At 42.0% G+C, this 25,316-nt stretch overlaps 1 protein-coding gene across 1 annotated transcript in view; it reads right to left on the reverse strand.

The window, feature by feature from the left end:
• COL1A2 (collagen type I alpha 2 chain) overlaps positions 1–4,326 on the reverse strand; it is a 36,884-nt gene extending 32,558 nt beyond the window's left edge. Inside the window, exons 1-4 of the mRNA XM_027540154.1 lie at positions 3,828–4,326; positions 1,387–1,397; positions 787–801; positions 107–142 (exon numbers count right to left, since the gene is read on the reverse strand). Of these exons, the coding sequence (XP_027395955.1) occupies positions 107–142; positions 787–801; positions 1,387–1,397; positions 3,828–3,897 (132 nt within the window). The 5' untranslated portion in view covers positions 3,898–4,326. The remainder of the gene's footprint in view (positions 1–106; positions 143–786; positions 802–1,386; positions 1,398–3,827) is intronic.
• Between the last annotated feature and the right edge of the window lie 20,990 nt (positions 4,327–25,316).

Raw genomic sequence — 25,316 nt, forward strand, 5'->3', positions numbered from 1 at the left:
TATCTGGATACATAACATTTTTATAAACTGTCAGACTCCTGTAGTTTCTAATATGTAGTTATTAAAATATGGGCCAAAGCTCTTTAATAGTTCAAAAATTACACACCCTTTCTCCGCGTGGTCCTCTATCTCCACTTGGGCCCTATAAGGAAGATACAAACAGCACAATAATAAATGTCTAAGCAATTTCCAGTGAATGAGCAAAGCATTCTTGATAATGATTAGTCAGGAGTCTGATCTAACCATAATGTTACTAGATAGTAGCTATAAAAATAGCACAATAAAATAGATAAAAGTTTTTTGTTTTTATTATAATTACATGTAATTTTGTTTTACGCTGGGAGATTGGAGGCTATAGTCTCCAGCATTAGGGCCAATATTGTAACCACTATTTTTAGAAAGATAATTTCTGTGGATAAAATTATCATTTTGTAACATCAATAACAGCATATTTATATAGTCAAAGCTCTTTAAAATAAACTTTTGTCTACTACCTATAATTAATATGATACTCAGTTCATCTCTAGAACAAAATAAATCTTTTCTTTTCCTTTTGTATGTAAGTCACCAGTTGTATAATATAAATATAATTAGAGATGACTCTGGAAGATAATAAAACTTTGTTATCTTACATATCAAAGCTACTTCATTCTATGGTTTAGCTAATGCATATTCATATGCACAAAATCTTGACAAGGTATATTCCTTCTGTAGTGTACCATAAGTTTAGTTAAACTCTAAGTTATCTCTGATCATTTCAGATACAGAGAAATATTAGACTCTTACCTTTCTTGCAGTTGCCTAGAAGAGAATAAGTAAAAGATTATTATGAGGAAAACTGTATAAATTTAAAAATGGCTCCCATTTCCATGTAGTATACAAATACACTTACAAATTATACATACTGCACATTATTATTATCTTAATATTTCAAAGTACAATTTACATCTTACCAATAAAAATATGTACAGATCTCAGATATATACTTATCTATAATTATACCTCAAATTCAGCTCATGAGCTAAGAATTTGCTCATAACAATCTTGCAGATGACTCCAGGGAGTGACAAAATTCTCTAGCTAGATGAAGTCTAACTCCGGGGAAGCTGGTGCTAACACCCAACCTTCCACTGAATTATTTATTCTTCTTTTCTTATGGGTGTAGGTTTTAGGGTGGCCTTATTCAGTAGCCCCGCCCATTTTGGAAACTGGGGTGGGTACTTGCTAAGGCAACCAGAAAGGCTGGACTACCTTAACTCTTGATTTTTTTTGGAAATTCAGGTTGGTCAATACCAATATAGCTTCCTTTTCTTTCCCCAGAGACGACTACTGTGGCCAAGGCAATCAAAGTCTAAAATTAAAAATTCTAAAAATAATTTTACTCACCTCTTGTAAGGCTATAGAGAAAAAGGGAAAAAAGAAATAATTATTAGTATTATTTCACTGATCACCAGCAGTGATTAACAAATGGGTATACTTGTCTATAAAACTGACTTACCTAATTAAAGGACCAGTTGTATTTTTTATTAAGAATATTCTAATGACTTGGAAATTATGCAGGTCAGAATTATGGCAGGGATCAACAGGACCATTTGTTTTAAATATTAATGTGTAAATATACTTTGAATTAAATTGTTAATTATTTACTATTTTATAAATGCTGTGAAACATTAATGTGTCTAAAGGATACTTGTAATGTTTAGTAATTATGATGGTAAATTGCACAGTGACTCACTGAATGTGAGCAAAACCAGCAGATTGATGAGCAATAATTTGTAGTTTAGAAAATTTTTGATACTTAGAAATTTAAAAGGGGAGAAATTTAGGAAACTACATTACCTAAAGCAGATTTTGGTTTTTTATATAACATTAACATTACAGTGTTTGTACCATTCTTAATGTCCTTTTCCAAAAGGACTAATTTGTGAATTAGTCACCATGAAAATGGATTCATTTATACACCTGAAGTTTTGCTTTAAATAGGTTCACTTAAATTAGGTAAGGACATTTTACCAACATATATCACTTTTGGCCCTGAGAAAGAATTGCTCTGTATAAATGGAAAAAACTGCATTAAAGATCTAGAAAAATAATGGGAAAAATACACCAAAGTAGTATCCTCCCCCTTTGCCATAATTGCTTTAAGTCCTTAAAGACTGAATTCCGCTCCTACAGTATAAAAATTACAGGCTAACACAGGATATAAATGTGGCCAAGCTGGCAACAAAATGAATCACCCCAAAAATTGCTTTAATTAGGTGGCCAAGAAGTGTGTCATTTGGAGTGAGAACATCTGTTGTAGCAGTCACAATTCAGGAGGGTGGACCACATCCAGCCCTGATATTTAAGGGCAATTTATGAGAATTACTTTTAAATTAGAAAAATGATATGTTTACTTCATTGTGTTCATCAGTAGGAAGAATAATTATGCCTGGGCTTGATTAACGGAAGTCCTCATGGTTTTGGAAATTTGCCTTCTAATTATTCAGACTGAGCCATTTTGAAGAATGTGTGTTGGGTAACTTTTATTCAGACTGGGGTTGGATATTGATGAGAAGTTGAATTGTCCTTTGTACCTTCAAACTTCCCGAGGTTTATTTTCATCTTTAGGAGAAGACCCTTTTCCCCTACCACCCTCAGATCTCATAAAAAATGAACCTGGTAATGTGAATTAGTTCAATGCAATTATTCCTTAGTATTCACAGTGTGTATACTAAAAGCTGATGAAGGGAGAAAACACACACACACAAATGCATCAGTAATGATGCAATGGTAGACACCGTGGCATATGGGTGGAGCCAAGTTTTAGAGTGTTGGGTGTGGCCAGATACCCAATGGGGTCATAAAACCTACAGCTGGAAAGCAGCCTTGGAGTCCATCCAGTTTCTATGCCGTGTTTTAGAAAAGGCTCAGTTTGACTTGTCCACAGTCACATGATAAATTATTGGCAGAGTCATGGGAAAAACCTGGGTCTCTTGAGACCCAGATCAGTGTTGATAATTTCCCAACTTGCTAAGTTCAGAATGCCTGTCACTGGGAACATGTTAAAGAGATAACTCTCAGGCTCAACAAAAGGCAGGGCAGATTTTAGCTAAATCATATTACCATTTCCATGATCAGGTAATGAAATGAGAAGCTAATTACATTTCAGAAAGTATCCATTTTCCTTGCCGGGAAACACTGACTAGCTTTTGGGACTGGGTTCAAGGAGAAATGCAGACATTCTCTGTATAACCCTGTGGAGTCTTTAAATGGTGACTCCGCGAGCCTTAAGCCCTGGTCCCCTGTGCTCTCCTTGTCCTCCCTCCAGAGGGCGCCTCATGGTCACCATCATCCAGACCAGTCTTAAAACACCCAGAAAAGTCTTTAGGGCGTGAGTTTTTTTTTTTAAATAACTTAATTAAAGGGTTTTCTAAACCAGGCCTCAGGTTTCACAGAGGTGGGCATCAGTGCAGTTATGGGGCCTTTTAGGTGGAGGCCTTTGGCTTCCTTGGTCATGTCAGATAACATCTCATCCTTAAAGAAAAAGATTCTCTGATCCCTTTGAGCTTCACTAGCTGGAGGATCCAGATGAAGTTCACAGCCTCACTCCGAGTTAAGAGAAAAAGTTCCCTAACTTTTGGCGAGAGTCGAGAGCCTCTTTTGATTTTTATTTCTACAGTATTTTCCACGTTTCTCTTATATGCCAGCGTTTCTCCACATGCCAGAGAGCCTGCCCTCCTAGCTGTACCTGGAACTTGGCGAGGTTTTCCATTTCAGACCAGGTTTTCCTGCCCACCCCTCTAACCTCTTCCCCAGACTGCCCGAAACAAGCTGAAGGCACTTACATTGGCATGTTGCTAGGCACGAAGTTACTGCAAGCAGCAACAAAGTCCGCGTATCCACAAAGCTGAGCATGTCTACCACTCAGACATGCAGACTCCTTGTGTCGCAGAGCCCCTGGGTCACCGGCGGAGGTATCACCTGGCGGGCGCAGGCATGCAGTCGTGGCCAGTACCTCCAACTTAGCCGAAACCTCCTGCCGCCTTGGTGCTAAAATAATAAAGCCCGGATCTGCCCTATTTATACGGCCCAAGTTTCTCCGGCCCGAGGGTGCCTCCAAAAGCGCTTCCACCAATGAGAGGGCTGGGGCTGGGGGCCCGGGCAGCCACAGCTGGGAGGAGACTGCGGGGGCGCCGAGGAGGGAGTGCAGCGAGGGGAGGGACGTGGCCACGGGGGCTGGCTTCTTAAATTGGTTCCATTCTTTTTGAGGACGTGGACACTTTTGAGGCTTTCAAGGGGAAACTCTGACTCGCTGTCTGCATACCTCCGCCCTCCCCATCCCCCGCTCTGGCCTTCCTCCCCCCAACTCCCCCCACCTCCCCGCCCTTTCCAAGTTTGGAAACACTTATGGACACGTCGGAGGGCTCTGCTGACACCGACGTGGGCAGAGTTTGCAGCTCTCGGCGGCAGCCCGGCAGCTGGAGAAGGGACCGGAGCCCAGAGATCAAAGCGGGAGCTGTCCAGCCCTGCCTACCTTGTGCCCTGCGGGCCACCGGCAGGGTGGAGGGCCCTGGGGGCAGAGGACCCAGAACGGGTCCGACAGCGTGGCGCACCCAGAGGCCGCCCTCCTTCCGCCCCCTCCACCCTGCCCCTCACCCCCGCCCCGTTTTTCTCCAACTCTGGGGCGTGTGTGCGCCCACTTTTTCAGAAGTAACGCTCCCTCTCTCTTCTGGCTCCGGGGAAGGATGAGAGGGGGGTTCCGTTTGTTGGAGGGTGGACTTGGAGTCCCGAGGAGACCCACTGTTGAAAGGGAGAGATGCGCGCTAGTGGCAGCGTGGCCTCCCGCACCGGGGAGGATGGGCTTTGCCAGCAGACCAGATCGACCACATCGGAGAAACCCTAGATCTCCTGGCCACTCTTTGCTGAGGCTGATCCTAAACCGAGGCTTTGGGGATTATCTGACCCTGCGAAGTGATTGTAACTGACGGACCTGGATTCCTCTCTCACTCGCAGTCTCTTCCTGAGGTTGCATGGAAAGTCCACCCTCTCCCTTTCAGGTTTCCAGTCTCCCCCTCCTCTTCTCCACAGACTCCTTGTCTGGATTTACCAGCTCCATCCCAAGCCCAAACTCAGAGTCCCCCAAACCCACCCATCCCTCTTCCCCTCTCTGCCCAGGAAACGCCCAAGCACCTCCCAGCTCCTCTCCACACCTTGGAGAAAAAGCCTAGGCCATCTAGAGGGACTTCTAATTTGAGTTTGAGATACAGGCTGTCTGCTCTGGTCACACCTCAAGCGAAGCTCCCACCAGCGTGGATGTTAGATCTCTCCCCCACACCCAACCCCCTTCACCCACCAGGGAGAGGAGGAGCTGGGACCTTGACCCTGAAGCACTGGAAGTGAGACACCGGAACTCTTGAGAATCCAGAATACTGAGTGCAGTCAACGTCAGCAGACGGCCCTTTCCCCAGCCCTTTTGAGATTCATTTCAGGCCCAGAGGAAAGGCCATTGGTCTGGGGCTGCGTCCCTGCTTGCTCAGCACCCCCAATGAGACAACCATTCTCTCCCAGAAGGTAGCACAAAAGGGGCATCTTTAGGTCAATTCTGTCTCCACCAAACAGAAATGAGTAGGCTGTAGGTCCTTTCTAATCTTTTTTCCCTGCTTTCCCCCATCTTTTCTCTCCTTCCTCCACCCCTCTCCTATAAGGAAGAATTTCTGCCTAAGTTAACTCTATCAGCAGCTGCTATAAAATAAACTTTTCTTAAACTAGTTGCTTCCTCTAAACTTACAAAGTTAGTGGAAATAAAAGAGAAAAATCCCAAAACTAAAAAAAAAACCCCAAAAAACCTCTTTTTCTAATTAAGAGCACTGATGTGGGAGATAACTTTAGAAGACTTTTTGAAATTGCAGTAACTGTTTGGGAAATGTGATTATAATTTACCTTTTAGGATAACAAAATTCTCAGCAAGTTTTGGAGAATTCGAGAAATTCGAGCACACGTTTATAAACTAAAGGAAAAATCTCTCTGCCGAGTAAACTGATAACTGGAAAAGCATTCCTGGAACCTGATGCAAATAGCTAACGCTGCCCGGCTCCCTCCCTGTTGATGTGGCAGAGTTTGAAGCTGGCAGTCGTCAGCCATTTGGTGGGAGGCCGTGGATCCAGAGGAAACAATGAGGATGGAGAAAACTGAAAGGGAATTTTTAAAGAGGGAGACATTTTTGTTCCAGCAGTTTTTTACACATTATTTTGACCTTCTCTTTCTTGCCACTTAGTGAGGAAGATAGCTAATTAAATGTTTGTGTTATTGGAGGAGTTCTTTAATGCTTATAAATGTAAGCATTTGTAATCTAAACGGATTTGTAATCTAAACAGATGTCTGTTAACTATTTTGTGCCTCCAAACAAAGGAGAATCTTTGTGAATGAATGGGAGTGGGGGCTGGTGGGGTGGGACGGGGAAGAAAACTGACCCAAAGCCTAAACTGAGAGTCTTGGGGATGGCTGTGATGATGTGGCTGAGTGAAGGGAAGCCTAGGTGACTGGGTGGGGGGATTGGAGACCCAGTAGGAGGAAAAAAAATAGTGAGAGACTAAAGCAGGATCCAGGCAGAGAGCGGAGGAGGGGAGATAAAGAAGAAAGGAGCTAGATAGCAAAGACCTCTGGATTTTGCTGTTAGGCAGTTAACACCTGGGTTCCTATTCCTAAATTGTTCTCCATTGAAAATAAGATGATCCCTTCAGCTCCCTACAGCTCTCAGTTTACAAATCAGGCCACACCATAAAGTTTGGCAAGAGGAGGGTCAAGAGACCCTCTGATTGAAAAAATCCAGAGCAGACCTGGAAGGGGAGGATGCAGGGAATGGAGGGAGGTGGTAGATGTATAATCATGGCTGATCCTGTTGTATGGCAGAAACCAACACAACACTGTACAGCAATTTTCTTACAATTAAAAATAATTTTAAAAACATGCAAAAAAAAATGTAAAACAGCCTGATAAGACCATGCTGTCTTATGCTTTTATTCCTTTTTTTCCTTTGATCAAGCTTCAAACTGACATTGCCTTACAAACATTTCTGAGGATTCACTCTGTGGAAAGCACCAATACTACACTATCTTATTCTATTTCTAGGTAGGATGGTCTTTTGCTAAGAAGGTATTAGCTGATCATTAAGGTGGCAGCTGAAGAGGTTTGAGGGCTGACTTCTCTCTGTGACATTTGTTTGGAAGACATGGAGATTCCTGCCCTACATCTTAACAATTGGAACATTTGGTTATTTGCACAGGACCAGAGGAGTATTCACTGAAATACTATTTAGTACTGGAACCAGGCGTTGTGCTAACTGGTGGGTACAGAACACGGTCACTGCCCTCAGGGGCAAGGACATCTGTTGGAGATCAAGAGGCGAGTGATGGGGAAGCACAGGGTGCTTCCGGGTGTTTATGGGAGGATTACATCGACACCTAACCTAGATTTAGGTGGTTGTTGTTCAGTCGCTCAGTCATGTCTGATTCTTTGCCACCCATGGACTGCAGCACGCCAGGCTTCCCTGTCCTTCACCATCTCCGGGAGTTTGCTCAAACTCATGTCCGTTGAGTCAGTGATGCCATCCAACCATCTCATCCATCTCGATCTTCTGTTGCCCCCTTCTCCTGCCCTCAGTCTCCACCAGTGTCAGACTTAGGTGGGTGAAATCAAAGAGGGCTTCTTGGAGGATGCAAGAAGCTCAAGCCTTAAATATGAATAGGATCAGAAGAGATGAGGGAGAGACCCAGTCACAGAGGGATTAGCAAATTTGGGAGTTCTGAGGAATGGAAGCCTCTCAGCACAGTGGGTTGGCGAAGGGAGAGAGAGCAGAGGAAGGAGCTGGAAACGAGACCGGTGGATTCAGCAGGAACTAGATCAGAAAGCACCCTTTCAGCTGTGTTCTGGAGTTTGTTTTCTCAACTATGCTATGGAGAGTGTTTGGATGATTTTTAAGCAGAAAACTTGTGTAAGTAGAGAGTGCTTTTAAGAAGGATGACTGTGGCTGCAGTGTAGGGAAATGATTAGAAAGAGAACTCAGTGGAGACAAAGAAGCCAGTTAGGAGGCTGCAGGAGGAGTTCTGAAGGATAGCCATGGTGGCCTGGGGTCGGGCTGGCAGAGTTGGACAGAAGTTGGCAGGCTCTGTAAACATTTGGGAGTAGAAGAAAAAGACTGATGTCTGGTTGTGGGTAGTGAGAGAGACGGACTTGGGGAGCATCAGGAGATCTCTTGCCTGAGCAACTGACTGCCTTGGAGGTACCAGCTATTGAGCAGGGAAACATTTGAGTGGGGAGACTTGGAGTGAAGGAGGGGGAAGATAAAGAGGTCAAGTCTGGCTGTGTTCAGTTTTAGGTGATTATGTCCTATCCACAATGGTGGATAGGTCTCATAGTTGGTTAGATATTTAGGCCTGAAATCCAAAACTTGTACATGGCCTAGACTGATGAATAAGGGAGTCAGCAGATTCCTGATGTCACAGGAGTGGATGAAATCCCCCAGGTTGTACATGCAAATGGAAGTTGACATCAGTAAAACCTAGGACAAAAGCTTGAAGAGCTCCAGCATGTAAGCAGCCAACAGCAGAAGAGGAAAATCCATACTGGTGACTGAGAAGGAACATCCACATAGGATGGAAGAAAACCATAGTGTCTCCATCACAGAAGGAAAGGAAACAGATTGTCTGGGGGAGGAGAGCAAGAAAGGCCAAGTAAGGCTAGAAAGACAACAAATTAACAAATTGGAGATCACTGGTGTCCTTGGTGAGGGTGGTTCCAATGGAATGAAATCCTACTGAGAGAATGTGGAAGAATGAGGAAATAAATACATCTAGAGTAGAATTTCGGATAAGGCAATGGCACCCCACTCCAGTACTCTTGCCTGGAAAATCCCATGGATGGAGGAGCCTGGTAGGCTGCAGTCCATGGGGTCGCTAAGAGTCGGACATGACTGAGTGACTTCCCTTTCACTTTTCACTTTCATGCATTGGAGAAGGAAATGGCAACCCACTCCAGTGTTCTTGCCTGGAGAATCCCAGGGACGGGGGAGCCTGGTGGGCTGCCGTCTATGGGGTCGCACAGAGTCGGACACGACTGAAGCGACTTAGCAGCAGCAGCAGCAGCATTGAAGCAAAGAACACCTAAGGACTTGCAGGGTTTGTTTTTTTTTTTTTTTTAAACTTGGTAGTGAATAATCAGTTTGTTTTTTTTTTTTTCAGGAGATCCCTTTAAAATGTGTAGACAGAGTCAATTTATATCATGGTTTTCGAATCCCACTTTAATCTGAGGGACTCATTTGGGATTCAGTGCCCTATTTTTCATGTTTGCTGCTGCTGCTGCTGCTAAGTCGCTTCAGTCGTGTCCGACTCTGTGTGACCCCATAGACAGCAGCCCTCCAGGCTCCACCATCCCTGGGATTCTCCAGGCAAGAACACTGGCGTGGGGTGCCATTGCCTTCTCCAATTTTTCACGTTTAGAAATATGAAATAATCACTTCTTTACTTAAGCACAACTCATATTCTGGAATGCACAGATTGTGTGGCTGTAGGTGTTTTGTGGCATCTTGTTATTGACTATTCCAAGCCTGGTAATTCGGAGGAATATATTAGGCTATGTAAATTTCAGCTTTTAAGCCCACCTTTTTCTTTGAGGTGGTTTCTTATAAGCTATCAAGGAGAAATTAGGTGTTACATTTCTTCAGCTAGTTCCAAATCCGTCCCTAATTTGAAGAGCACCATAATGCTGGAGCATTCCAAAAGTCCACTCTGGCTTTTTGGGACTTTGATTATCTTGGTTTCCAGACTTAAATTTTTCAGTTCTTTTCTAGTGGCTGGAAGAAATAAGGAGACTTTAACTTCAGTTGCAGTGGAAGATTCTGGGTGTTGTTAATTGATTGATTCACCCATTAAGTTGAATTGAGACATATTACATACAGAAAAAGAATGATAAAGACTTAATTATATACGATACCACATTTAGAATTTATATAATTTATATTTCATTTAAAAATAGCAAATAAAGTTATTGGTATTACTGACAGACTCTTTATAGAGTCTAAACTTGATTTTGCCCTTTGGAATTCTATACTTGCATAGATAATCTTCTAGTTAATGTGACATTATAACCACCTATTATACAGCGCATTAAGTACTGTGCTAGTAATTTTACATAAATTATCTCAAACCTCCAAAAATCATTATCTAAATCTTGGTGGGGTATGTTTTATTATTCCCATGTTTACAAGTAAAAAGAAATGAGATTTAGGTGAACAGACTTGTCTAAGCCTTCCCAGATATGCTAGAATGGGTCACATCCATTCTTGGGCTTGGATCCATTGCCTGTTGTATGTTTTCAAATGGACGTGAGTCTGAGTGAACTCTGGGAGTTGGTGATGGACAGGGAGGCCTGGCGTGCTGCTATTCATGGGGTCGTGAAGAGTTGGACACGACTGAGCGACTGAACTGAACTGAACTGAAATATACATTTGAAAAATGCAAATGAATTGGAGAATATGGAACTAAATGTAAATTCCAGTTGTTTTCTTCACTGATGGTTTGCCACTTAATCCACACACTTAAAATTTTATTTTTATTAATAGGTAAGAGTGGTAATCAACACACGAAATTTACTTGAATAATATATGAATATTTTATATTTATATTTTGGCCACCTCGCCTGATAGTAACACCTAATTACTCCTTGATAGCTTATAAAATTTTTATTTAAGTCAGACTTATGAAGGACAAAGTTATTGAAGAATAGGAAAAAGCTAATTTTTTTAAAATAATAAAGCCACCCAATTTTACAGTTGGAAGACAATTTGGATATCATCCGAATCATAATCATAATTATAGTGTGTGGAATCAGGACTTTTTTTTAAATTAATATTTATTGTAATTGGAGGCTAGTTACTTCACAATATTGTGGTGGTTTTTGCCATACATTGACATGAATCAGTGTACATGTGTCCCCGATCCTGAACCTCCCTCTCACCTTCCTCCCCACCCCATCCCTCTGGGTTGTCCCAGAGCACTGGCCTTTAGTTCCCTGCTTCATGCATCAAAATTGCACTGGTCATCTATTTTACATATGGTAATATACGTGTTTCAGTGCTATTCTCTCAAATTAAGGGGCTTGTTTTTCTACCATATTTCTAATGTCTGGCCGATGTCAGTTATACAGTGGGTGTTCCATAAGTTTTAGCTGCATGAATTAACACATTTTATAAGTGAGAAAACATGCCTGGAGAGGTTATGTGGCTGGCTAGCCAATGGTAGACCCGTAACCAGGAGTCTCCTGATTCACAGTCTCCTGCTCTTTTCTTCAGATTAAAATCACATTTAGCGTTTGTCTGGAATACTTTGCAATATTTAGCCATTACAACAATCTGAACATTACTTATTATTTTACAGAGTATAAATTGAGGCTCAACAAAGGAAAAAATATTCTCCAGGCTAGTGGTTCTCAAAGTGTGGTCCCTGGATCAATAATGCTAGCATCACCTTAGAACTTGTTAGAAAAATTGCATGCCTCATCTCAGATCTACCAAATCAGAAATTTGGGATGTGGATTAGCAGCAGTCTGTGTTTTAACAGCCCTCCGGGTGATTTAGTATTGAGGAATGTGACTGTTATGGTTAAACTTGAATTGTTGTTGTTGTTCAGTCGCTAAGTCGTGTCCCACTCTTCTGTGAACCTATGGACTGTAGCCCACCAGGCTCCTCTGTCCATGGAATTTCCCAGTCAAGAATACTGGAGTGGGTTGTCATTTCCTTTTCCAGGGTATCTTTCTGACCCAGATCGAACCTGTATCTCCTGCTCTGGCAGGTGGATTCTTTACCACTGAGCCAGTAGGGAAGCCCCTAAACTTGAATTAGATAGTTCTGGTATTGTAGAGAACAGATGTGAGTATGACAGGAAAGTAAAGTAGGAAAGTCCAGTTAAGGAAAGTGGAAGTTGCTCAATTGTGTCTGACTTTTTGCGACCCCATGGACTATACAGTCCATGGAATTCTCCAGGCCAGAATACTGAAGTGGGTAGCCTTTCCCTTCTCCAGGGCATCTTCCCAACCCAGAATCAAACTGGGGTCTCCTGCATTGTAGACAGATTCCAAAGAGCTTCCACCACATCCTTTAAAAAAAATTGATTGATTAATTTATTTTAATTGGAAGCTAATTACTTTACGACTTCCTTGGTGGCTCAGATGGTAAAACATCTGCCTACAATGCGGGAGACCCGGGTTCAGTCCCTAGGTCAGGAAGATCTCCTGGAGAAGGAAATGGCAACCCACTCCAGTATTCTTGCCTGGAAAATCCCATGGATGGAGGAGCCTGGTGGGCTATAGTTCATGGGGTCGCAAAGAGTCGGACACAATTGAGCGACTTCACTCACTCAATTACTTTACAATATTGTAGTGGTTTTTGCCATACATTCACATGAATCAGCCACGGGTGTACATGTGTTCCTCATCATGAACCCCCCTCCCACCTCCCTCCCCATCCGATCCCTCAGGGTCATCCCAGAGCACCGGCCCTGAGCGCCCTGTCTCATGCATCAAACCTGGACTGGTGATCTATTTCACGTATGATAATACATATGTTTCAATGCTATTCTCTCAAATCATCCAACCCTCACCTTCTCCCACAGAGTCCAAAAGTCTGTTCTTTACATCTGTGTCTCTTTTGCTGTCTCGCATATAGGGTCATTGTTACCATCTTTCTAAATTCCCTATATATGCGTTATTATACTGTATTCCACCACACCCATTTTTGCTCTCTAATGTATCTGTTGACAGTGCATCTTTTCTTGATTCTCCTTGGTTCAAGAGGATGGGTATCTGAAAGGCTATTAATTGTTTTTTATTCACAATACTGTTAACATCAAAGGAATACTGTGTTTAGCCTTTTTTTTTCTGCTCCAAACTTTAAGGCTCTTTGGGTAGCACAACATTTAGAGTGGAAAAATTTGTGCTAAAAGGTTATATTACCTTAACGCAAGAAACCTGAGTGTGATTTGCCTAATGGTTAGAACATGAAGTTCTCATTTGTAACATCAGTTCATCTCTGGACCAATTAACTTCTCCTGTTATAGTACCTTGGAATTCACCACTCTGTGAACTTGGGGTGTAATCCCTTGGGTAATTAAATAGTTCGGGTGAGACAGGAAAGATTCATGGTTTACTGCAAATCCATTACTCATTCTAGAAAATGCTCCCCCTGACCCTGACAAAGCCCAGGTGATGTTTTGAAATGTTTGATTTCTATATTGACGTCATAGACATATGCTTCTATTCCCTCTTTCCCATGTCATGCTTTGATACTTGAGTTAAAATGGCACTCCACAGCCTTGAAAAATGGACTTTCCTTCTGAAGCACCCAAGAGAGTATCTAAGAGGATAGATCTCCCTATTCAGAATTTCAGAATGTGCAATATATTGGGCTAAAACAATCCCGGAAGTCATTGTTTTTGCCTGTGAGTCCCTGCTGGGTTTTCTGACAGGTTCCTTATTTTACAGCTGTAACCATTTAGGCACAACTGCAAAGCCGGTCCTGTCCAGACTCTGGAAACAGGCCGGGTCCCTGCACATGATGAATTGAAGAAGCTCCATTTCTAGCATTTTCTAACTACCATTCATTGGACATTGTCAAATCCAATGTCAAATCCATGGCACTCTTTTAGCTGAGCTTCATGCATCTGAAACCCAGTCTCCATGGTAAGCCCATTCTGAGAACACCTCTTCTTATCTTGTCTTCTTGCCCCCGATTTCCTCTCTAATTGGCTTTATTCACTCCATTCACTCATTTGTGCATTCAATCACTCAAGAAACCTGTTGTCTGTGCTTGGGAAGGCCATGTACACACTGCTGTATTCAAAATGGATAGTCAGAAAGGATGTATTGTATAGCACATGGAACCCTCAGTGTTATGTGCCAGGCTGGATGGGAGTGGGGTTTGGGGGAGAATGTGGATGAATATATACACACATATACCATATATATGTATACCTTCACTCTTTACCTGAGACTACCGCACATTCTTAATCAGCTATACCCCAATACAAAATAAAAAGTTTAAAGTTTGAAAGAAGAAAAAAAAACGACAAGTCTCTCAAAAAAAACAAACCAATTTTCTAGGCAAGATGCAGTGTTGGAAACTGGGCTTGGGCTAGGATCTTGGCAACCCGGCCTTTCCCGACACCCTGGAGACAGGAGTCTTGCCCCTGAACTTCAGACCCATCTCCACGTTCATGTCTGTTACCGTGGCAAACCTGCTTGCCAGGCTCTGCTTCCTCGGGGCTCTCTACTTTAGCGCCGGTTGCAACACCGGCGTTCCTTCCCCTCGCTGTTGGCTGCCTGGCTGGGCCCAGCACGGCATAGTTATCTCTGTGCTTTCCCGCCTCCCAGCTTCCAGCTGTTGCCTGCAGCTGAGCCCACTGCTGTCACGCCTGCTCCCAATCTCCGCCTTTCTCTTAGATCTCCATCTGAGAGAAGAGGCTGGGTTTTACCAACCACATCTTGATTTGGATCGCATCCTCGATTATCAGTGATAGTTTCAGTTCTGTGCCCGGTGCAGATACAGGGATAAAGGGATAAGCTGTAGATGCCAGTCTCAGGAAACATCACAAATAGAGTGGACCCTCCCCAGTTGTGAGGGGAAGGAGATATTTTCGTTGAGGTATTTAAGATTTTAGAGGGACAGTAAGGTTAAAGACAAGCCGTTATAAACCTTTGACTCATCTCTAAAACATCAAGTGAAAGTGAAGTCGCTCAGTCGTGTCCGACTCTTTGTGACCCCATGGACGGTAACCTACCAGGCTCCGCGGTCCATGGGATTTTCCAGGCAAGAATACTGGACTGGGCTGACAGCATGCTAAATGAAGAGAGTATCAGTGGCATTCTTCATGTCTTAAATTACTAGTAAGGGTTATGATACAGTTGCTTTCCATTTACCATCTCTTGCTCAGTAGAAATTTCTCAGGGTCTTTCTCCTCTGCCATTTCAATGAAATGCCCATATATTTGCTTTGCTTTGCTGAAGATAATATGCATATGAAAGGATATTCCCCACCCCCACCGCCCCATATCTATTTCTGCATCCAAATGTGTGAGGCCTTTCAGATTTCATAATTTCGAATTGTTGACTCCTGCATTCTGGGTCCCAGGGATAGCTGTCCACAGCACATGCCACCAGGCCCTTCACACAGAGATCACTTCCTCCTCCTTGCAGTTGAAGGAGCACCATTTTAAGGTACTGCTTTATGTCTCCTCAGAGTCCCTTCTTTCCTAAAGCCTCTGGGCAAAAACTTCTGTGACTGCCATGCCATCTGCTTTACTTTACTTTTTTAGTCCCAACACCCAATTTCTCCTTTTTCTAATTATCCCCAGCAGGAGTAACTCATAATTCTTCTATACTGGAACTAACATTCTTGTGGTTGGGGAAAAGTATACAAAACTCAATCCATATCAACTGAAATCCCTTGTTTACTAAAATTTGGAGTAGGGGCAGTCTGCTCACAGGGAGGAATTACTTTATAACTGGAGAAAGTAAGGCATTATCTCATGAAAACAGAGATCTTTTACTGCATTTATTACTTCACTGCATTTATTCAGTGAACAGCGTATTAGCAAGGTCTAAGAGGGGCGATAAGGAGGATCAAAGAGCATGAAGTAACTGATTCCACTTGGGAAGTTTGAGCAGTGAAAGGAATGTGGGCACTGACTCTTCGAGAAATTGACCAGACAGAAAAGGAAGGAAAACCCTTTCCAGGGAGATGGTATAACATGTGTAGAGGTAAGTGACATTTATCATAATTTGTACTTAAAAGTAATTAATGTCATAACAATTAACAAGGTGTGGAGTGTGCTATTGGTACCTAGTGGATAGAGGCCAAGGATACTGTTAAATCTCCTATAGTACATAAGACAGATTCCATAACATGTAAGCATCCACCTTAAATCATCATGGTCTCTTCTCCATAAGGTGAGTCCCATGAGAGCTGGGACCTAGCCTGTCTTATTCACCCCTGTGACTACAGGACCTCGCATGATTTGAGGCAGAGTTGGTAATCCTTTAAATTTATTGAGTGAATGGAGGCATGAAAGAGAAGACAGAACGTCTAGGGAGGGAAAATACATATTCAGAGTTAGAAGCTTGAGTGGAGTTACAGAGTATTGGAAAAATAAGGTTATAGATAAGATAAAGAGAAATTATGAAGGGCATCTTGTGCTATCTGAAGGAGTCTTCTTTTAGTGTATAGTCTGCAGAGAACTGCTCCATGGAGGGTTTTCAGCAGAAGACTCACACCATCTGATTTATGTTTTATTAGGAGGACCAAGCAGTGAGGAAAGAGCCTGGAGGCTGGACAGTCACTTAGAAAAGCATTGTAATAGGTCGGGAATGCTGGGGGCCTAATCGCAGGCTGAAGCAGTGAAGACAGAAGAGGGCAGATTGAAGAGAGATTTAAGACTTAGAATCCTTAGCACTTGGTGATTAATTAAATATAGAAAATGGGGGAGGAGTTTCTGCTTTGGGCTGCGAAGTAGATGCTGGTATCATTTCCTGAGATGAGGAAGATAGGAGGAGAAGCAAGATTTGTGGCATACGTGTGTGTGAGCCTGTCTCTGTGTATCTATTAAAATATTAGCTTATATTTGTGTACTCCACAGACTTTTGATTAACCCATTTCCCAGGCACTAAGGAAGTCATGGTAAAAAATTCCAGTTTTTAAGAAATGAACTTGTTCATAGAGGCACTATTCACAATAGTTAAAAGGTTGTTGTTCAGTCACTTGGTCGTTTCTGACTGTGACCCCATGGACTGCAGCACTACAGGGTTCCCTGTCCTTCACCATCTCCTGGAACTTGCTCAAACTCATGTCCATTGAGTCGATGATGCCACCCAACCATCTCATCCTCTGTCGCCCCTTCTCTTCCTGCTCTCAATCTTCCCCAGCATCAGGGTCTTTTCTAGGATTATTCCTAACCAAAATGATCACATGGATCAAACTCAATGAAACTGTGAGCCATGCCATGTAGGGCCATCCAAGACAGACGGGTCAAAGTGGAGAGTTCTGACAAAACGTGGTCCCCTAGAGAAGGGAATGCAAACCACTTCAGCACTCTTCAACAAAGATGCACCTCAAAAATATGCTAAGTGAAGGAAGCCAGATACCAAAATTTGTATAATGTCTGGTTACATTTATTTGAGATATCCAGAATAGGTAAATCCACAGAGGCCGGAAACATTCTAGTAGTGGCAATGGAGAATGATTTCTTAGCAGGTATGGGGTCTCCTTTGATGATGATGAAAATGTTCCAGAACTATGTAGTATATAGTTATAGTTACATAACACTGTGGATATACTGACTAAATTTTACACTTTATGATGGTTGCTTTTATGTTATGTGAATTTTACCTCGATAATTTTTTTTTAAAGGAGGCTCACAGTCTCACGAGAAAGACTAGTGAAAAAAAATATGGCAAATAAATGAGAGCTATCCTTAATTGTCTCAAATGATACAAAATGTTCTTCAAGCGGACAAAACTGTCCAGAAAACGCCTCAGTGGCTATGAAAGCCCATGGCAGGAGCAGGGAGCAAGGAGGGATTGAAGAGACCATTTGTTCTGTTTTTATAGTGCTGATTGCTGCACTTCGTGTAAGGCGTAATGGAGTTATTCCAGAGACATAAAGTGGTTCCATCAATGTCGCGTGGCCAGTCAGTGGCAAAGGTCTGAAATCGTACAGTTCATCAGTTCTTAGAACTTTAATCTTCTCTTTCTATAGACTTCATCTCCAAAATATTTGTAGAAAATAAAGCTAGAAAATGACAGTGGTAAGTCGAAGGATTACAAATAAAAAAATAATTGTTCAAGAGAGTTTAATGGAGACTCATGACACACAAAAGTCAAATGGCCTTTAAAACATTTTAGACCAGTTTTCCAAAGAACATTAAGGAATCTCCACTACCTAAGTTGTTTTTAAAAATAAAGAGTGGGCTCAGAGATGTACTGTAGTGAACGATAAAGAGTTGGCAGAGTGATCTCACAATCAACTGAAGGTATTTTCCTGATGCAAAATTACTATATAAATATAGTATATATAAATATACTCTTATTTCCTGCACACCTTTTAAAAAATAGTATGTTGTTTCACATATATTTACAGTAACTCCCAAGTATGGTAATGGAGAATTAGAATCATGTAATAGGATAGACAGCTCCATGGGGAGGGGTGGGGCTTGGAGGAGTAGTGTGTTTAAGAAAGCTCAATCCTGCTATTCAAAGGGCGTAATTATTAAACCTGAAAAAAATCCAAAACTCAACATAAATACATTATTAGAAACATGAAAGCAAATATACAATGGAAAAGTGAAAGAGGTGAAAGTAATTATCACTGGGAGCAAGAGTTGGGGGCAATTATTTCTTAAATGAACAACTTTTATAGAAACACGTCATTTAAAAATTAGGTATATACATCTTTTTTAAGAAATAAACTTTTTATTTTGTTTTGAAGTATAGCCAATTAGCAATGTCATGATAGTTTTGGGTGAACAGTGAAGGGACTCAGTCATATGTATGCACAAATCCATTCCCTCTAAACCCCCCTGTCATCTAGCCAGCTGCCTCATGTTGAGCAGAGCTCCCTGTGCTATACAGTGGGTCCTTGTTGGTTACCTATTTTAAATATAGCAGTGTGTGCATGTCCATCCCAAACTCCCTAACTATCCCTTCCCGCTATCCTTCCCCCCGCAACCAAAGTTTGTTCTCTAAGAGTCTCTTTCGGTTTTGTAAGTTCATAGAAATTATGTATATATCTTGATTGAAAATAAAAATTGCTACTAGAAAAGGATCACTCCATCTGTCAATATTGGAAGAAATATTGACCTATTTCCTTCTCAAGGGAATCATTTGTCCATTCATTCAACAAACATGTATTGAATCATAGGCACTGAGGAGAGAAGGCTGCTTAAGATGATCATTGCCTTCCAGTTGCTCAAAATGTAGTGGGGACGTGTGAGAGAGAGACAAAACAATGTGATAGAGGTCTTTTTGTGGGAAAACCAAAATGAGGTATCTAACTTTGCCTGAGAATATTAAGGTGAACCCCCCCAAAGGAGATGATGAGTCTTGATGGGTTAGGTTTTTTAGGTTGACACTGCATGAAATAAAAAGGAATATGCAATTCCCTTTCAGGCATGTTGTGTTTGAAATAGTATAATTTCCCATGGCTGGCATATGTGGGCTGATTATGATAAAGGTTCAGAAGAGAGGGGGAGCAATAGGCAGTATCCACGTCATAGAGGCAATGCCAAAGATGCTCAGACTACTGCACCATTGCACTCATCTCACACGCTAGCAAAGTAATGCTCAAAATTCTCCAAGCCAGGCTTCAACAGGATGTGAACTGTGAACTTCCAGATGTTCAATTTGGATTTAGAAAAGGCAGAGGAACCAGAGATCAAATTGCCAACATCTGCTGCATCATCAAAAAAGCAGGAGAGTTCCAGAAAAACATCTTTTTCTGCTTTATTGACTATGCCAAAGCCTTTGACTGTGTGGATCACAATAAACTGTGGGAAATTCTTAAAGAGATGGGAATACCAGACCACCTGACTTGCTTCTTGAGAAATCTGTATGCAGGTCAGGAAGCAACAGTTAGAACTGGACATGGAACAACAGACTGGTTCCAAATAGCAAAAGGAATACGTCAAGGCTGTATTGTCACCCTGGTTATTTAACTTATATGCAGAGTACATCATGAGAAACGCTGGGCTGGAATAAGCACAAGCTGGAATCAAGATTGCTGGGAGAAATATCAATAACATCAGCTATGCAGATGACACCACACTTATGGCAAAAAGCAAAGAACTAAAGAGCCTCTTGATGAAAATGAAAGAGGAGAGTGAAAAAGTTGGCTTAAAACTCAACATTCAGAAAACTAAGATCATGGGATCCAGCCCCATCACTCCATGGCAAATAGATGGGGAAAAAATGGAAACAGTGACAGACTTTACTTTTTTGGGCTCCAAAATCACTGCAGATAGTGATTGCAGCCATGAAATTAAAAGACACTTGCTCCTTGGAAGAAAAGTTATGACCAACCTAGAGAGCATATTCAAAAGCAGAGACGTTACTTTGCCAACAAAGGTCCGTCTAGTCAAAGCTTTGGTTTTTCCAGTAGTCATGTATGGATGTGAGAGTTGGACTGTAAAGAAAGCTGAGTGCTGAAGAATTGATGCTTTTGAACTGTGGTGTTGGAGAAGACTCTTGAGAGTCCCTTGGACTGCAAGGAGATCCAACCATTCTATCCTAAAGGAAATCAGTCCTGAATATTCATTGGAAGGACTGATGAAGTTGAAACTCCAATACTTTGGCCACCTGATGTGAAGAACTGACTCATGTGAAAAGACCCTGATGCTGGGAAAGATTGAGGACAGGAGGAGAAGGGGATGGCAGAGAATGAGGTGGTTGGATGGCATCACTGACTCAACGGACAGGAGTTTGAGTAAACTCCAGGGGTTGGTTATGGACAGGGAGGCCTGGCGTGCTACAGTCCATGGGGTCACAAAGAGTCAGGCATGACTGAGCGACTGAACTGAACTGAACTGATGTCGTGGAGGAGAAAAGGTATCTCTTATAAGAATGGATTCTCAGTAGGGCACTTTTGTGTCTGAGAACAGTTATTCTGACAATGGGAAGGATGAATTATAAGGAGTTGATACTGGAGGCAGGTAGTTAAAAAGCACCTGTATCGCATGACACAGTGGTGGTCAGTTGGTTAGGAGAAAGAAGAAAGGAATCATATTTCAGGGACAGGTGCATAGAACTTGTTTCGAGAATATCAGGATTGAGGGAAGAATTGTGAATAATTCGTAAATGACCCTTGGAACACTGAGTGGATGGTGATGTCATTAACAGAGATGGGGAAAGAACAGGAAAGGCAGAGCTATGGATCTGATGTTAGATTTGCATGTGGTATCTTTGAGAATGAGGCAGGATGTCCATCTGCTGCCGACTAGCAGGCAACAGCTGCTGGTTTCAGTGACATCACTACCGGTAGCCTTATTAATGCTGGCTCATTTCAGGTTCCCTCTGTAACTCCTTTCCTTCTCTTGGTTCGCAAAGATGAGCCCCTTCTTCTACTTCTCTGAGAAGACCTTTTATCAAAGAAATAACCAAATATCATCACTCTAACCACTAAAGCTTGACTCTTCCTCCAGGAACTCAACATTAGCTTTATATATACAACTAGTTCTAGATATTTCCATCTGGATGTTTTGTCATTTTTTTCAATTCAGCATACTCACATCTAAAAGCTTTCCAAAATTCTTTTATTGCATCCAGAATCCATATAATGTTTCCTGAATCTCTTTGTATGCCAGTGTTCTCCTAGTCATATCTCAGGATCAATCCTGGCGCTTCCATAGTCTTCATTCACCAAATTCAGTCAATCACAAACTCCTATTTTTTTGCTGTTGCTACTTGTTTCAATCTTTCCTATATTGTTATCCCCAATGTTCTAGTTGATAAAAAGAAAAGAAAAATATGTATTAAGACCCTACGTATGTCAGGTAATCAGAGGTGCTGAGTGTGGTACCACTGGACTAGGTGAATATGTAAAGCAGCAAACACCATTTAATATGTTATTAAATGTTATTATTATTTATAAGTATATAATTATTTGCTGAGCGCGACGTATAGTGGAGGCTCTTATAATGAATTCAAACTATGAAAATCAAGGACATATTTCCAAGAGAAGAAAAACCCTCGCTGAGTCTTGAAAATGACCAGGAATGGCATGAGAGTAAAGCAGAGAAGCTGTAGCTGTAGTGGGCAGAGCGTGAACAAGAGAGTTGACGCTCAGGAAAGGTATGGCTTGTTAAAGCTACCCTCCATGGTTAGTATGACTACAACACAAGTTAGGCAGCAGAAAGTGGCTGGAAATAAGGCTCAAGAGGGATCAGATCAGTCATCCCAAATAAGGAATGCGTCATTCTACACACCCAGATTGCTGTTCCAACTTTCGACCTTCTTTCGGTGCCGCTAGCCTTTCCCTCATGTGACTAAAAAGAATTGATTGTCCGTGGTATTTAGAATGAGCTTTCAAAGTACTGGCATGCATATGACCCATTTACCCATCATGACAACCCCTTGAGGTGGTAGCAAGCCGAATTTAGTAACTTTTTCAATATTAACAAAGCCAAGTTTAGGTCCTAGATCTTCTGTATCAAATTGCCAGATGTTTGCCATCATCTATGGATTTTGTTTATTTCTGTCAAACGATCTTTTATCCAAAGCTATGATTATCATCTTATTGCTCAACAACTTTTATTAGTTCTCTATCAGTGTACCTCAGCAGGAAAACCTCTCTGCTTGACATTATTGAGACTTTCCATAATTTGGAAGCATCCTACATATTCAATCTGATTTTCTACTGCTCCAGAAAATCTACCTTTGTGCTTTGGTTATCTGCTCATGCCTAATAAACTTAGTGGCTTAAAACAATACATTCTTGATTTATGGACTGGGAATTCAAGTAGGGTTTAGTTGGGTGATTGTTGTGTTTACTTTTTATTGAATGAGGTCACTCAGAGTTCAGCTGGCAGCTGGTCTGGTCCAAAGTGTCCAAGATGGCTTTGTGCACATATCTGTTGCCTTATCGGAGATGACTGAAAGGCTGGGCTCAGCTGGGCCTGTTGACAGAGATGCCTACACGAGGCATCTCTAGCACAGCAGTCAGTTTTCTCACTTGGCTCCCACAGAGAGGGTTCTAAAGGGACTGAAGCAGAAGCTGTGACTTCTGTCTTAGCCATGGAAGTGACACAGTGTCACTTACCTCATTCTGTGATCATAAAGAGAGCCTCAGTGCCACCTGAGATTCAGGAGGATGGGGTTACACACAGGTATGATTACCTGGAAGTGTGGCTTATGATGGAGCAACATTCGGAGACGAATAAAACACATGTAGCTTTAGTTGACACATTTAGTCAATGTCTCCTTGACTGTGTACATGCCATGGTTGTTCCTGCTGCTGGCTTGACCCATGTTTATCTTCTCACCAGATTCTATTCCACCTCTCCTTTGGCTTACCTAAATCCTACTGATTTTCCTCATCTTGAGCATTTTGAATCTTTCTCTGAATACTCTTGTTCTCAAAGCAATCTTCTCTATATCTAAAATGCAATAGTGTTTATGGGGAAGGCAATGGCACCACTCCTGTACTCTTGCCTGAAAATCCCATGGATGGAGGAGCCTGGTGGGCTACAGTCCATGGAATCACACAGAGTCAGACACAACTGAGCTACTTCACTTTCACTTTTCACTTTCATGCACTGGAGAAGGAAATGGCAACCCACTCCAGTGTTCTTGCCTGGAGAATCCCAGGGATGGGGGAGCCGGGTGGGCTGCCATCTATGGGGTCGCACAGAGTCGGACACGACTGAAGCAACTTAGCAGCAGCAGCAGCAGCAGTCTTTATGGTCTGGCAGTAGGACTTGAAAGGAGGAGCCTGAGTTGGAGATATTTGAGGGGAAGAATAAACAGGGCTAGATACCTGTTTGAACATTGTAGGATAGTGATGGGAATCAGTCAGAGATGTCATGGATTCCAGCCTCCGTAAGTGAGAGGATTGAGCTACAGTTTACAGAATCACAAAATGCCAGATAAGCAGTGGGTTTGGGAGAAAAGATTAATTTCCTTTTGAACATGTTACATTGAAGGTGTAGTAGAAGAGCCAGATGAAGGAGTCTTGTAAACAATAAAGGGAGAGGAGTAGAGAAAGGGAGAGAGGTCAGAAGGAGAGAGAGAGAGAGGGAGAGAGAGAGGGAGATCTGAGAACTGCCTGGTGAGGGGGTCCTGGTTGAAGCTGTGGGGTTGAATAAACTTGTCAGAAAAGAAGTTGTGGAGATGGAAAACAAAACAGCCAAGGACAGATGTGAGGGGAATTTTTTTGACATAGAAAGAATAATAAGGATCCAGAGAAAGAACAAAATTAGGAAGAGACCTGAGAGAGTGCAAAGCTCCTTAATCCAAAGGAAGAAGGCAAAGATGGTCAAGTGTTGAGGCTCAGCATGTGTTTTAGAGGCAGAGAATAAAGAAGGCCAGTGAACTTGATGAAGTCACTGGCCACTGCCCTAAGTATCATTAGGAGGGCCTGGTATAAGCGGGAGGTAGGGTTAGGAAGGAGAGTGGTGAAGGCAGACCTGGCCACTTTTCCAAGAAGTTTAGCAATAAAAGAAAAATAGGGTATCCTTTACAACAGAATTGCAATTAGCACTCTTAATGCTGACTGTTCTCTGATGCTAGTCATTATGTAGGAATTGTGTGTGTGTGCATGTACTCTATAGCAGGATTTTCCCAGCCAGGCTCTGTGTTAAAATCACTGGAGGACCAATGAACTCTTTAAGACCCCAAACCAGATTTACTGAGAATTTTTATAGGCAGGTCCCAGGCATCCGCAGGTTAAAAAAAAAATCTCACAGACACTGACTTGTGAGCTTGGGTATATCTCGGGACCTGGAGCTTTACAAAAGGGTTGATGTCTTCATGGGGGGTAGGGCTAAAAGAGAATGAAGTTTTTAAAATGAAAAATTGCAAAATGAAAACTACAGTAAGAATACAAGACCTGAAAAAGTCCACATAGAAGACAAATATCTCTATATTGAAGACAAAGATTTTAGGAACAACAGAAGTCTTATACTTGGGATAGACTTTTTTTTGTCTCGGCAGGCAACGTGGACAGTTTTATGAAAGTCTATCATCAGAATTCCAGGCCATTTTCCTTTTCTGCCTTTTTTTTTTTTTTTTTTTAAACTGGGCTAAGGGAGGAGGGTAAAAAAGAATGTGGTTTGTGAGGCCAGTTGAAGCTGAGGAATTATTTCAAACCAAACATTTTTTTCTAACTATTTGAAGTCTGCAAGTCTGGATACTGGGGGCAGGGGAGTGAGGAAAACTTTGTGGAACCATTTGTCATTTCCTGGGAGGAGTCTGGCCCTTAACCCGTGAGGGGATCACATCTGAATACACATATGTCTGGAATTTGATCAAGAGTGCGTCCAACCCTAGCCATTTTCCTTCTGTATTTCAGATTGGTGTTTTCCTAACCCACACCTCAGGGGAAAAGAGTGGTTTTCCTTGAAAAAGAAGCAAATCACAGCACCTTCTGGGGATGCCAACGTGACCAAGGCCATGGAACGCCTTTCACACTTGCTTGTGACAATCCAAAACACAAACAGGGTCACCTTTTATTAATCTTGCTTAGCTACAAATTTGATTATGTTGTTTGTATGTTTTCAGAGGAAAAATCTTTTATCAAATCGGAG

Source organism: Bos indicus x Bos taurus, chromosome 4 (assembly GCF_003369695.1).
Source record: "Bos indicus x Bos taurus breed Angus x Brahman F1 hybrid chromosome 4, Bos_hybrid_MaternalHap_v2.0, whole genome shotgun sequence".
NCBI classification, from domain to species: Eukaryota; Metazoa; Chordata; class Mammalia; order Artiodactyla; family Bovidae; genus Bos; species Bos indicus x Bos taurus.